This window comes from Solanum dulcamara, chromosome 4 (genome assembly GCF_947179165.1).
Source record: "Solanum dulcamara chromosome 4, daSolDulc1.2, whole genome shotgun sequence".
In the NCBI taxonomy this organism is placed as follows: Eukaryota; Viridiplantae; Streptophyta; class Magnoliopsida; order Solanales; family Solanaceae; genus Solanum; species Solanum dulcamara.
Genome location: NC_077240.1, coordinates 3,942,901 through 3,958,306, shown reverse-complemented (window position 1 = coordinate 3,958,306; position 15,406 = coordinate 3,942,901). Strand labels below are relative to the sequence as shown.

General features: G+C 30.6%; 1 protein-coding gene and 1 pseudogene across 1 annotated transcript; both read right to left on the bottom strand.

Moving 5' to 3' along the window:
- Positions 1–1,554: 1,554 nt before the first annotated feature.
- On the bottom strand, positions 1,555–4,699 carry LOC129887985 (scopoletin glucosyltransferase-like; annotated as a pseudogene).
- Positions 4,700–11,196: 6,497 nt separating this feature from the next.
- LOC129885577 (scopoletin glucosyltransferase) lies at positions 11,197–12,970 on the bottom strand. Its single transcript, XM_055959902.1, has one exon. The coding sequence runs from the start codon at positions 12,784–12,786 to the stop codon at positions 11,362–11,364; it is 1,425 nt and encodes a 474-aa protein (XP_055815877.1). The 5' UTR covers positions 12,787–12,970; the 3' UTR covers positions 11,197–11,361.
- Between the last annotated feature and the right edge of the window lie 2,436 nt (positions 12,971–15,406).

Genomic DNA, 15,406 nt, shown 5'->3' with positions numbered 1-15,406 from the left:
ATTCAAGAGTTTATGGAAGTATGACTGCAATCTCTGTTTAATGAGGGTCTCCTCTACCAATACTTTTTCATGCTCGTCGTTAAGGCACTTTACTTGATCCACATCGTGTGCCCTTCTCTCTCGCGCCCTGACTAGCCTGAACTATTTCTTATCCCCGTCTTTCTTTTCTAGTTCAACATAAAGACGTTCAAAAGCTACTATTTTTGCCGTCGAAACCGCCGACTTCGCCTCCTTCCTCGCAATCTTATAAAGTTCTCTATTTGTTCACTTCTCCACCTCATCTTTGCTTTCTATCAACTTCGCATACACCATCTTCTTTGTTTCCACCTTTTCTTGTACTTTTTCATTCCACCACCAGTCCCTTCGATGCCGACTACGACTATCTATCGAGACTTCCAACACTTCCCTTGCTACAACCCTAATACAACTAGCCGTCCTATCCCACATACTGTTCGCATCCCCACTACTATCCCAGGCCCCCATATCCTTCAATTTCTTTCCCATCTCCAGGGCACTAGCCGTGGTCAAACTCCCCCATCTGATCCTACGTCGGTCATCCCCGACCCTTTTCTTCCTCATCATCTTGATCTCTGAATCCATCACCAAGAGCTTATGTCGGGTCATAAGGTTGACGATCGGATTGACCTTACAGTCTTTGCACAAACCTTTATCATCCTTCCTAAGGAGTAAAAAATCTATCTGAGTCTTAGCCACCGAACTACGGAAGGTTACCAAGTGGTCCTCCTTCTTTGGGACCACGAACCAGATTATGCGGTGCATGTGGATAAATGATTCAAAGGGTGCGTGACATAACGTCTCAGCAGAATTTATGTGGGCCGTCCGTTCGAAATACAATGGGCCTTATGGGCCTTTTGATCTTTTATGGCAGATCACGTGAGAAAAGCCTATCGTTTGACGGGCTTTACGGCGGTGAACGTGTCGGTGAGGGAAAAGCAGTGTAATATTGACCCCTCAATTCAATTTTCCTAATTGCAAGAAGAAGAATCTGCCCGGAAAAGATTTGGGCCCCTTCTTGATTTTTATTGTTGGGCCTTATGATGGGTCATCTATAATTTGTTCTTGTTCTATGTCGTAACTCATTGGCCCACCTAACCATTAGCTGAATGGTCCATCTCATTTCATAGTACAACCACCAATTGTTTTAGATACCATAAACAGGAGAGCAAGGAAAACTACTGTGGATAATAGTGTCACGATAAAAAATATTGAATATTAAATTTAAAGTCATATAATATTGCTTTGATTTAATTTTAAAGCAAAATGTGTTGTGAAATTACTTACGAGAATATGCAAAATTAGCTTAAAATATGTTCCTAAGTTGCACACATGGCAAATACATCTATGAGAAACTTAGGATGATCTATATACACAGAGAAAATTTTGTTACAAAGTTTTGACAATTTTACTAATTTGTTTTGGCAACGCCGATCCATTAGAACTCTTGGTGTTTGCCAATTCAAATCTTAATCACTAAACAAGACAATTAATTGCCTTAATGATTGATGCATGTACGATGTCATTATTAGTAAAATGAAAAAGACAAAAAGTACATGTTTAAATAAACATGACATTTCTTTCTGGATCGAAATTAATCACTTTTAGAACTATTCATATTTATATCTTCCAGCAAATTAGTTAATCCAATGTAAGATGATCTTGCCATTTCCTTATACTCTTTAGCTCTGTTTCTGAATTCCTCTGCTTCTTCACCCACCATTACTCTCTTTATTGCTTTACTTATTTCTTCTCTTTTCACTCCTTCACTTACTGCTGCCTCACATCGCACTGAACCAACCTCAACCCCAATTCTCAAAACATCAGTTACCAACTTCTCATAAAAAAATTGCTCTGTAAATAAAGGCCATGTCACCATTGGTAACCCTGCTGATATTACTTTCAATGTCGAATTCCATCCACAATGAGTCACGAAAGCTCCTATAGCTTCGTGATCAAGAATCAGCACTTGGGGTGCCCATCCTCTTATGATTAATCATTTTTCTTTACTTCTTTCCTCGAATCCTTCAGGCAGACATAACTCTTCATTGTCTGTTCTAAAAACCCAAATAAATTCTTGTCCAGAATCTTCAATTCCCATAGCAAGTTCTTGAATTTGTGATGCAGTAAAATTTGCTCCGCTTCCGAAACAAATGTAAATAGTGGAACTTGATTTCTTTGAATCAATCATAGAAACTGTTAAAGATAACTCCATAGCTCTTCGAATCTGGCTCCCTGACTGTTGGGTTTAATTGATAGGTTGAATGAGAAATTGAGGGAAAAAGAAGTGGAGAGGAAATTATATGTTCTCTCTTACTTTATTAAATAAGCTTTGGTTCCACATATGTGGTGAAAATGAAAAGTCTCCTACTTAAAAGTAGAAGCACTCATTCATGTTGCTAAAGGGTCAAGAAGAGGGTCTCTCCTCGCGTCGTCGTCGTCGTCGCTCGCTCGGCTCGGCTTCGGCTACGGCTACGGCTACGGATTTGATTGATAATCTTTTTGGACCAAATTTTCTTTAATTTTTTTAATTAATTAATATTATTTATTTATTTAATTAATTAAGTGGAAAAAATCCTGACCCGCGACCCGCGACCCGCGACCCATTTCTTTTCCGGATTAATTTAAAATTTCCCTCCGTTTTTCCAACGGATTTTTGAAAGGTTGCAACCTTGTCCGAAAAGTTGCAAACCTTTTCTCAACAGGCAAACCTTTTCTCAACAGGCAAACCTTTTCCCAATAGGTGCCTTTTCTTAAAAGGTGTAAACAATCTATATATATCTGTTAATCCTCAGAATATTCCATACGAAAATTCTGAAATAACATCTTCTTCTTCTTTCTGCACTTCCTAAAATCGTGTGATAGACATCATTCAAGTGGTTCGCAGTCATCAAAGATTTGTAGTACCTTTACTTTGGTGAGTAAATCGTTCTATCCTGGGAGGAAAGATTCCAAAAACTCGGGTACTTTGAGGGGAGGAATAATTTCCTTAAGGACACACTGTGCATTCAGTGGGCTCGATTTTGTTTCTGCATTAATTTTTCAGATTCTGTGTTTTATTATCTTTAGTTGTTGTTACTGTTTTTAATATTTACAATATAGTTTACTAACACTGACTTCATTAAATATCTTGAATATAATTGCCTCTTCCTCTATTAGATCAAACGGAGACAATTGCATTGTGGTCACCTTTATTTCATGAGGAAAATTTGGTACAACAAAAGTATCACAATCAGATGAGACATTCTTGGAAGGCTTATTATGCCTGATGCTTTCCGCAACACAAAGGGCAAAGAAACTCGTTCCATGGAAAACAATTCTTGGAATGTTGAATTTTGCAGCAGAATCAGTAGTCCAAGGGAATAGCATATCATAAACAATACAATTGGGACGACATTCTTTAACAAGATTCTCGAATGGTTCTTGCATCATAGCTATAGCTTTGTAGAAGTTGTTAATCAATTCAGGGAAAGGAACAAGATCGAGGCGCTTAAATCCTTCAGGCAAATCATTCTCCACAGCTTGAAATTTTATCAAACGAATGTCAATTTCAATTCCCAAATGCTTGATTCTTAATCAATTTAGGGGAAGGAACAAGATCGAGGTGCTCACATCCTTCGGGCAAATCATTCTCTACAGCTTGAAATTTTATCAAACGGATGTCAATTTCAATTCCCAAATGCTTATTTCTTTGAACAGAATCGGAGAAAATGGATTCATTGAGAGGGGTTGTGATTATGGTGGTTTTAACACCGCGTGAAGCGACGAACTTAGCCCTGTCAAGTGTAGGAATCATGTGGGCATGAGCCATCAAGGGAAAGAAGAAAATATGAAGTTGATTCATACGTTTAATTTTCTTCTTCTTCTTCCTCTTTTTTTGGGGAATGAGCTTATTAGTTCTTTTCAGTTGTAATTTATGGATTGCAAGAGTTAGTAATTGCAACATATGTTATAGATTTTTTGAAGTTGTGTAAAATTGACTTTTCGTTCGAAACAGGAAAAATGGAAAGACAATTTTATTGCCTTTGGTTTTGCTCTTTTGAATATTTGCAGCACATGAAAAGGCTAACTGCCGTGGAGAATGACTCATAATTTCAAATTGTCGGCTACTCTTGAGCTACATTATTCTGCAACTACTATTCTAACCACTCAACTATATTACTGTTGCAACTCTAGTGTGCAAATTTCTTCTCAGCGACCGGACTATAAACTCTACCGACTCGGAACTATTTGTCCTTTTTGTCAAATTTCACTATACAAGAATCAAAATGGTGAGAAGACAGATAACAGGAAAGAGGATTTTGAATCGGTGAAAGCAACTGCTGGCCTTGAGGAAAAGGAATTCTATTCATACGTAAGAACTAAAAGAAATAACAAATAATAATGTTAAAAGTAAATTATATTTTTGTTGAGTTGAGCTGAAATTAGAGTTACAAACATCGTGCTATGCAGGTCTCAATAATGAATTGACTGTGCTTACGACTGCCAAACAACTACATAAGAACAAGGTCTTTAACATATCTATTGGAGGAACTGAGTTGCAGATGAAAGAACCAGATCCTCAGCAGATGATCGGATGAATATTGAAGATATTAGTTAGTTACAAATGCGTGGATGTTATAAAATATACTAGCTTAACAAAATTGAAGGAGAGAGTAAGAGAAAATAAAGAAAAACAGAGGATAAATTTTGTATATGTGTATGTATGTTTTCAATGCCAAAAAATAGGTATTTTATAGATAGAAAAATATTAGAAAGAAGAGGAAAAACTAGTGGGCAACTTGATCACTTTAAGTGGGCCCCATATAGAAAAAAGACATTTATTACATAATACTCCTTCTTGGATGTTAACGTTTAATTTAAAAAAATTTACAAGAAACAATATACATAGTTATTTTAAATATCCAGACAGAAATATCTTTCTGCGGATATTTTTAAAACTTAACAAGTTTCTTGGGGATTTAGAAGAGAATAGTGATTCTTCTATAACATTTTTTCTCTTTTCGGACAGAAATATAGTAGCTCATCCGGAGCCTTCAATCATTTTCGAATTATCAGAAATTATAGTAACATTTGCTTTTCTTCTAAGCAAGTTGAAAAAATATTTCTCGTCTTTAAAAATGGCATGAGTTATTCTACTATCAATTACACAAATATACTCGTGATTGATCATTAATCCAAACAAAATTTGAGGCATATCAATATTTTTCTTCAAAAAGAAATAAAGTAAATAGTATAATTAAAATATGGTCCATTACACAACTTTTATTTATTTACACGGATTAGAAAAATACAAACACAATATTTAGTACAGAAAAATAAAAAAAATTATTTAAATATTATTAGGCTTATCAATATTCATATTGTCTTATGAAAAATTAAAGAAATCAGCTACATCCAAATGCATAGGCTCAATATTATATTCAGAGATAAAAATTTTCTCTGATTATTTTCTGCTCTTTTTCAGGATGCCTGATATAGCTAAATAAGACATTTTGATGACTGGCAAGTCCGTGACCAGTACTCCATACCTCCACATCTATGACATATACTTTCTAAATTTTTTTTGATAAAGCTTCTGGCTTTTCACTCTTTTTTTTGTACTACTGATCATTTTTCGGTGCCAGCCAAGCATCATGATTATAATTTCTTCTTCGACCATGACCATGACCACGACTAGGCCATGACTTCTTTCTCGTTGGTTATAATTTGTCTGATTCACTTTAGGGAGTGACAAAGAACCAACGAGCTGACTATTATGATTTTTCATTAACAGATCGTTGTGGCGTTCAGCAATCAGAATGTGAGAAAGTAATTCAGAATATTTTTTAAAAGCTTATTCGTGATTTTTCTGCTGCGGGAGCATATTCGCGGGTGGAAATGTAGAGTATATATTTTTAAGTTTATCTTGCTAAGTGATTTCTTCTCCGTATAAATTTAACTAAGCTATAATTCTAAACAAAACAGAATTATGTTCAATTATATTTTTGAAATCCATTAATCTCAGATTTAGCCAATCATGACGTGCTTGTGGAAGTATGACCAACTTCATGTGGTCATATCTTTCTTTTAAATTTTTTCACAGTTTAAGGGGGTCTTTTAATGTGAGATATTGTAATTTTAACCTCTCATCAATATGGTGGCGGAGAAATATTATGGCTTTGGCACGGTCTTGACTAGATGTCGTATTGTCATCTTTGATGGTGTCTGTCAGACCCATCGATTCTAGATGTATTTCTGCTTCTAGTGTCTATGATGAGTAGCCTTTTTCAGAAATATCAAGAGCAACAAATTTATATTTTGAGATATTAGACATTTTCACCCCTTTTGTTACGTTCTTAAAAATATAGCTCAAAGCAATGGAGGCTCGTTCTGATAACGTGTTATAAAATATACTAACTTAACAAAATTGGAGGAGAGAGTAAGAGGAAAAAAAGGAAAACAGAGGAGAAATTTCGTGTATGTTGGTTTTCAATGCCAAAAAAGAGTTAATTTATAGACAGAAAAATAGTTGAAAAAAAAGAAAAGAAAAACTAATGGGCAACTTGCTACTTTAAATGGGCCTCTAGGAAAAAGATATCCATTACATAATAGTGGACATTATAAGGAAACTTATATAAATATACAATATTAAGAAAATATTTACCATTTATAACAATAAAAAAATAATTTCATTGAACACTTATAATACATTTATAATACAGTTTTAATATATATTGCAGAGAACTATTTATAAAACATATATAATACAAGTTTTATAGATGGATAATACATTTATCACATATTTTAATAGACTTATAATACATTATGTTAGTTTCTTACTACACAAACATAATATATATTTTAAAATACTTATAATATATTTATATTGTATGCATAATTCACTTTTAATACAAGTGTAAATTTATCATAATATTGACATGTATTGCTATAAATGATAATAAATAAAAAATATCGCTAAAATTAGTAATTAATTTTTACAAAACACTCAATCAAGTAATTTTTTCATGTGCATGAAATTTGTAATTCCTGCCAAAAGAAAAAACAATACATTACGTAACAAAAGATCCCACTTGTAGAGGCAATGTGGTCATAAGAGAATGACAGGAAACTGGTAGACCCACAATATTATTAATTGTTCACCTTCCACATTTCAAATTTCATGTTTACGTGGAGGAGTTTGACTACAAACGAAACTTAGGGAGTGGGTCAAAAAAGAATGACCGGAACGGATTGTTTGGCTTGAGTTTGTAGTTGGAAGGACAATAGAATTATTTTTTTTTAAAAAAACTAGAATTTACATATTTAGAAATTACTAAAACGTATTATGACTCACAATCTTAATAATTCAAAATATTTATAAAATAAATAAAACTCTTTAACTGTTCAAATAATAACTAAGACAAATAAATTAAAATTGAAGGAGTGTTTATATTCAAGGTAACATGAGACCTATTTGAATAGTGCAGCCAAAACATTTTCGGGCGACTTATTACAACTTAAATGAACGATCCAACTATCTGTCATTTGATAATGAAGAATTTTCGCATATAGGCACTCAAAAATATCTTAATTATGTTCTATAGCTATAGTTTGCTAATTACAATTTATAGCTATAGTTATAACAACGTTTGTATAATTTGCGAAGCATCTGCATACGTTTGTATAATTCACTATATAATTTACAATTTTTGTATAACGTTTGTGTCACGATCCAACCCACCGGATCGTGTGGACACCCACTATACACCCTAAGTAGGAGAACCCTTATATAAGAACAGTTACGGAATTTTAAACAAACTTGAATAATTATCCCAAAATTCTAAAGAAACTATATTAAGACGAGCTTACACAACTATACAAAATTCTCAAGAATACTAGTCTAAAAAGGTACAAGAGCTACTAAGAATAGAGATAAAATAAAAGACTAATGACCCAACTTCCACCAGGATAAGGGGAAAATAGAAGCTGTTGGAGGATCGCCTTCGTTTTTACCTACGAGACATAACACAGAAGGAAGCAATAAATAGAAAGGAATGAACAATTCAAAATAGTATAATATACTTATCATAGAAATGGATCTATTCTTCTTCCAATGTATAATGTTATTGTTGAATTATTTTCAATCTTCTTAACTTCATCTTCATTTTTTGGGCATATATGCAAATTATTAGATGGCTAGTCGAATTTTTTTAAAATATATTCTCAGATAGAGAAGTGAAAGTCGAAGAAGAAGAAGAATAGTATTTATCAAAATGTCTGAGGATTTAAATAATCAAAAATAAAATAAATAATGTATGAAAAAAACTTATGTATATTAATTTTATTTTTTCCCCTTTAAATTTGAGGTCTTAAAGAACCACCAAATGCAGAATAATCGTATTGTAAAAGAGAAGCTCATTTTCAATTGGTTAGCATAAGTTATTACTTATTTATGACAGCTTGAATTGATAAAGTAATTCTTATATACAATATTTTAATATATATATATATATATATATACATACTTCTACTAAACTACACATTACAAAATAACAAAAACAAACAAGAAATAAAAAAATTCCTAACTACACATTAATTTTCCACTTCTATATTATTATTTTAAAAAAAATAAAGTTAAATTAAATAAAACGTTCAACAGATAAGTTGGGTTATTCAATCAAGAATACTTCTACTAAACTACACATTACAAAATAACAAAAACAAACAAGAAATAAAAAAATTCCTAACTACACATTAATTTTCCACTTCTATATTATTATTTTAAAAAAAATAAAGTTAAATTAAATAAAACGTTCAACAGATAAGTTGGGTTATTCAATCAAGAATATGAATAGTACGTATTCTTAAGTAAATATATTAATTTTGAAAAGTATTAATTTAAAATTCCAATTTAACCTTTTTTTAAAAATGGTTAACTACCCCTATATAAACTACACTAAAAATAATGGGAAAAAATCAACAATTTCCTAACACTCATATTAACTTCTCACGTCATTTAATTTATATGTTCTTAAATATTTTTTACAAAATTTGACATTTAATTTAAATGAAAAGAAAATAAATTAATACACACTGAATTTACATGCTTCCTAAATAAATGGAATGATTCCACCATTTAAGGCAATTTGTAACAATCATGAATAAGAAATCTGAAAATAAAAAATTAAGAACTAATAAAAAATAAAATTAGAATAGTTAAAAATGAAAAACAAATGGGACAGTTTTACTTAGTGCAATAAAATACAAGCAAAGAATACATTTTTTTTGATAAAAATACTATTAATACATTTAGACAATTAAATAATTTTGAATATTAATATAAAAGTTTAAATATGATTTGCTTAGGAAGTAGAAATATATGTAACACAATATTAAAATTATGTAGTAGACAAAAATATTAAGTTAAAGTGATGAACTAATATAAAGTAATTTGACAATATAATAGTATAAAGAAACGATAAATAAAATAAAGAGAAATGGGGAATAAATAAATAGAATATTGATTCAATGGATGATATATTTATTTTCTCTTATAAAACAAGATTTAATTTGCTGCTGAAATCAAATTCAACCATGAATTTAACATAATACAATATTAAGTAATAGTATAAATAATTATATATTCAACAAATTTTTATAAAGTGAGCTTGAAAATAAACAAAATATACACATACCTAAAATATTTTCGATAGACCCTTAAATCAATAATAACATAAATTAAATGAGAGTAATGTGACATGTTAATTATTAATTTAAATTTGTTGCATAGAATGAAATATTCTTAAGAAAGAGTATAAAAAAAGGGATAAAATAAAAACAAATACAGATGTTTTCACAAAAGATTTTACCATTAAGTCATTATTGTTCATTTGGTTGTTGGTCATGGGATGATGAAATTATTATTTATCTTTAATTACGTGTTTTAATTTTAATTTGTGATTTTATTAATTGAGAATATATAGGATATGAAATAACAAAAATTTATGAATATTTTTAGAAGTCAGTATATTTTATTTGAAGTGTTTGAAGCTTATAAGATTTGCAATCTATTAATACAAATTTATTTAATAAATATTTGACGTTATCTTTAAGAAAAAGAGAATTAATTATATTAGAAAAAACCACATGTAAAATATTTTCATGCCATTTTGTGCGTGGTTAATAAAAAATTGCCAATAATTTATCCTTTATATTAGGATATCTGTTAGACAAAGAAATAAATAAATTCAAAAAATGTAATTGATAATTTAACTACAAATCGTGGTTCAATAGAATTGTTTACTTATTTGTTCAACATATTTTGAATATTTTTTAATTCTTAATACAATGATTATATAATTCCTAAAATTTTGATAATTGATACATATGCAACAATTTTTTTTTTTTGAATAATGATTTTGCAGCTTCTTAATGGATTTTTTTATAGAATTATCTTTCCTCTATCATTATCCGTTCAGGTTATTAAAAACTTCTTAGTTTTATGCTTATCATTATTATAATCATAGGACTTTCTTTCGTTATATTTTATTTTAAATTAACGATTAAATTTTCTCATATCTTATTCTAACAAGTGGATATATATATTTATTATTTTAAATAATTTGAAAAATAACTAAATTAAATGATGTTAAAAATTATTATTGTCAAATTTAGACAATGAACTAAGCTTATATATTGATTTGTTTTAATAAGTTTTCTATTATAACCTATTAAAGTTCTAAATGCTAACATTATCTCATATAAATTTCATAGTATCATTTTATAATAAGTTAAATTTTGAAATTATTAATAAATTAATATAATGATTACGTTTATCAACTGATCGCGCAACACGTATACTACTGCACATTAAAACACACTGCTTTTTTCTTTCCTCACATTAAAAGTTGCAATATAGGGAGTAGTTTGTTTTCCTACCATGATCATATTCGTGTTCTTTGTCAATATGACATGCGAAGAAAGTTTAATGATCGATAATCGAGATATCAGTCATCTATCTTCTTTTCACCTGAAAATTTTGGATAGGGGAAAGCAGAGAATGGAAAAAAAGAAAAAGAAAGTCATGCTTACTATAAGAAGGAAGCGGGTGATGTCCTACGATCAAGTCAAAAGAAATCTTTGTTAGGAATATTATCACATAAGTGTTTGTAAATAAAGAAAGGATTTTAGATTCGTTCATACTTGATAATATTATTGAATTTTGATCATTCTTGGGCTGAAATATTCTTTACAATGTCATTAATTTTATTAGAAGTGACAAACGGTAATGCTCAAATTAGCAAACAGAAAACGTACAAACACAGATTATAAAAAACATGTATGTTTTTTTTTTCCAATCACTAGTTAATGACCTGTGGAACTATATGAACTAATATCTCGTAGCAATGCAGTCCATCCAGTGTAAGATGATCCTCCTTCTTCAATAGCTTGTCTTGCCATTTCCTTATACGATTTAGCTCTGCTTCTGAATCCCTCTGCTTCTTCACTCACCATTACTCTCTTTATTGCCTTGGCTATTGCTTCTCTTTTCACTCCTTCACTAGCTGTTCTATTCCATTGCACCGAACCAACGCCAGCCCCAGTTCTCATAACCTCAGTCACCAACTTCTCATTGAAGAATTGCTCCGCAAAAACTGGCCATGTCACCATTGGCAACCCTGCTGATATTCCTTCAAGCATCGAATTCCATCCACAATGAGTCACGAAAGCTCCAATAGCTTCGTGATCAAGAATCAGCACTTGGGGTGCCCATCCTCTTATAATTAATCCTTTTCTTTTCGCTCTTTCTTCGAATCCTTCAGGCAACCAATCTTCATTATCTGTTCTAACAACCCAAATGAAATCTTGTCCAGAAGCTTCAAGTCCCATAGCAAGTTCTTGCATCTGTGATGTAGTGAAATTTGCTACGCTTCCAAAACAAACGTAAACAATGGAGCTGGATTTCTTCGAATCAAGCCATTTCAAGCACTCGTGTATATCGATAGAGGAATCCCTCCCTCTTTCAGCTTTATCTACAATGTCCCTGTTGCACAACGAAAGCGGGCCAATAGCCCAATTTTTTCTACCCACAACCTTGGTGTAATGTTCAACATAATCTGATTCAAGCTCATAGAAGCTGTTGAAGATAACTCCATAACTCTTCGAATCCGATTCCCTGACAGCTTTTACCAAGCGAGACATACCTGTCTCTTCGTCCGATTGCTCAAACGGAGACAATTGTGTTCTAGTCAGCTTGATTTCGTGAGGCAAATCCGGTACAACAAAAATTTCAGAATCAGAGGAAACATTCTTGAAAGGCTTATTACGCCTGATGCTATCGTTAGCACTAAGGGCAAAGTAACTTGTGCCGTGGAAAACAATTCTCGGAATATTAAACTTTGCTGCACTTTCAGTTGTCCAAGGAAGGAACATATCAGAAACAAGACAATTTGGGCGACATTCTTCAATAAGCTGCTCTAATGATTCTTTCATCATAGCTACAGCTTTAATGAAGTTTGGGAGTTTGTCATCAGAAGGGATCCGATCAAGACGCTCACAGTCTTCAGGCAAATCGTTCTCCACAGCTGGGAATTTAATCAAACGGATTTCGATTTCGATACCCAAATGTTTGTTTCTCTCAATAGCTTTAGAGAAAACAGATTCATTGAGAGGGGTTGTGATTATAGTGGCTTTAACACCACGAGAAGCAACGAGCTTGGCCATGTCAAGTGTAGGAATCATGTGGCCTTGAGCCATCATAGGAAAGAAGAAAAAATGAAGCTGACCCATTTGTGAAAATGCTTCGAAGAAACAGAGAAATGGAGATTGGTTTCTTTCAGCTCTTATCTGAGATTAAATGCATGAGTCTCACTTTAATATATACGTGGAATTATTAATGTCTTTCGTTGAAGTTGCATGAGACTGACTTGTCATAACGTAAGCACTTATGTGATTTGATTTAACAGGCAAAAACCAATCAGACCGCAAGTGGGATATTTAATATCAAAAATTCATTTAAATTATCTTTTTTTTAAAGTTTCATATTTAAGAGAATATGAATTTCATATCTAAATCACCACTTATTATTTTGAGAAAACCTCTTTTTTTATTGTGTGTACTACTCTTTTTTTTTATTAAAAAAATTAAAACATCACACTTCAAATGAATAAAACACTTTAAAATATTTTTTTTACATCACTCCATCGCTTTCTCTCACCATACCCTTCTTCCCCCTAGTTTTATTTTTATTTATTAAATTTTTATATAAATATTTTTTTAAAAATTCTTACTCCATCTCTCTTCCCCATTCAAATAATAATTTAGATTTTTTTAATTTTTTTTGAAAAATCTACCTCGCCCCACCTAACCCTTCACTTTCAAATTTTTCTCTCGTTTTGCGATATATATAGCAATATTATGATATATCTATTATGTATTAAAAGTGAATTATGCATGCAATATAAATGTATTATAAGTGTTTTAAAATATATTATACTTGTTTGGTAAGAAATTGACACAATATATTATAAGTGTATTAAAGTATGTGATAAATATATTATCTATGAATAAAATTTGTATTATATGAGTTTTATAAATTATTCTCGCTAATATATATTAAAATTGTATTATAAGTGTTTAGTAAAAAAAATATTATTACTATAAATGATAAATATTATTTTAATGTAATACATTTATGTAAATTTCCCTTAATATAATATAAAGGCCAGTGTTTTGTTCAAAGATGAAACAATTGTTTATAGTTTGAGCGAGTCAGCTCGATTATGACATTGGATCCTACTTTCCTAGTAGTAGTTATGTAGCTTACAAATCATCTACAAGAAGCTTTTTGTTCTTTAGCTGCTAAATTATTGTATTAGGAACATATAATTAGAGCCGGTTTAAATTGACTTAAAAGTCAGTTAAATTAATATTTAAGTTATTTTTTAATTTTTGAAAGTGTTTAAAATAAGTTAAAATTTACGAAACAAAGTTAAAAGTTAGTTTCTCTCTACTTTTTTCTTTTTGATTTAAAAGTCATTTTTGATTGAAAGATTATTTTTTTAAAACAATCTAAACGGGCTCTTAGTACCATGTGATGGAGCATTTTGATAGTATATCCACTAGTCGAATTGACATTTTTTAGGAGTGTTTGGTGTGAGGCATAGAGAATAATAATCTTGGGATACAATGTAGAATTATTTTATGTTGTATTTGATTGAAGATATTAAGTAATTCTTGAAGTATTTATCTCATCATTTATATCTCAGTGATTGATAAGTTATCACATATACATAATAAAATAATTTATCATGAGATAACTTATTCTGATATAGCTTTTTTCCTAATCAAATGACCCCTTATAGTTTAACTCTGTTTTCACCATTCTTAAAATACATCTTGTTGATTAAAGTACATTTAGTTTGATTTTTGTAAAGCTAAATAAATATAAGCGATAAAATAACAAACTTCTTTTAATTTATTAAAATGACCTTAGGTGGGACGACCACATTATAGAGATGAGTGAGTAAAGTGGAAATTAAATACTCATGAATCTGCATTGAAGAGTTGGCAACAAAATGATACAACGAGTTATTGAAGCAATACGTACAAGAAAGGTAATCCTTGCTGGTGCAGGCAACCAAACCTAAACGTGCCTCTAAGAAATGTCATGCGATGACTAAATTTATCTTACAAATAATATTTTAAATATTTTCTCGAGCAATTTTGATCCTTTAAATCTTTTGAAAAGTAAGTATTTTTTTTTATTTTGTCAAATATTTTACAAGCTTTAACTATTTGTTAAATGGAAACTATAAAAAATAAAATAAAGCAAAAACAGAAGAAAATTCTATCAAATTTCAAAAGTCAAATCACTAAAAATTGCACTAAACACTATTAGTTAGTGGTTGACCCAAATTTCCAAATATTTTTGTGTGAAGTTATACAGTCATAAATTTTTGTAAAAATATTTTACTGTTTTAAAAAATATTATTTTATATCCATAAGTTCTAAAAATTATTTAAAATACTTATAAGTTTATATTAACATTTTATAATGAACATATTACGTTAAAAAAATCTTATAACATATTGATAATAATCATCAACAACAAAATAACAATATAGATAAAAAAAATACATTAATCATATTAAAAATAAATTCTTCTTTTTTTGTCGAATTTGTTCGTGATGAAGAATTGCCCATCCTCTTATGATTAAGCGTGTTCCTTTGTTTCTTTCCTCGAATCCTTCTGGGATCTTGCCTGAAGCTTCAAGGCCCAATGCAATTTCTTCAATTTGGGAATCAGTAAAGTTTGACAGGCTCCCGATACAAACATAGATAACTGAATTTTGTTTCTTTGTGTCCAGCCATTGCAAGCACTCATGTTTGTCGTTGCTTTTTTGGAACT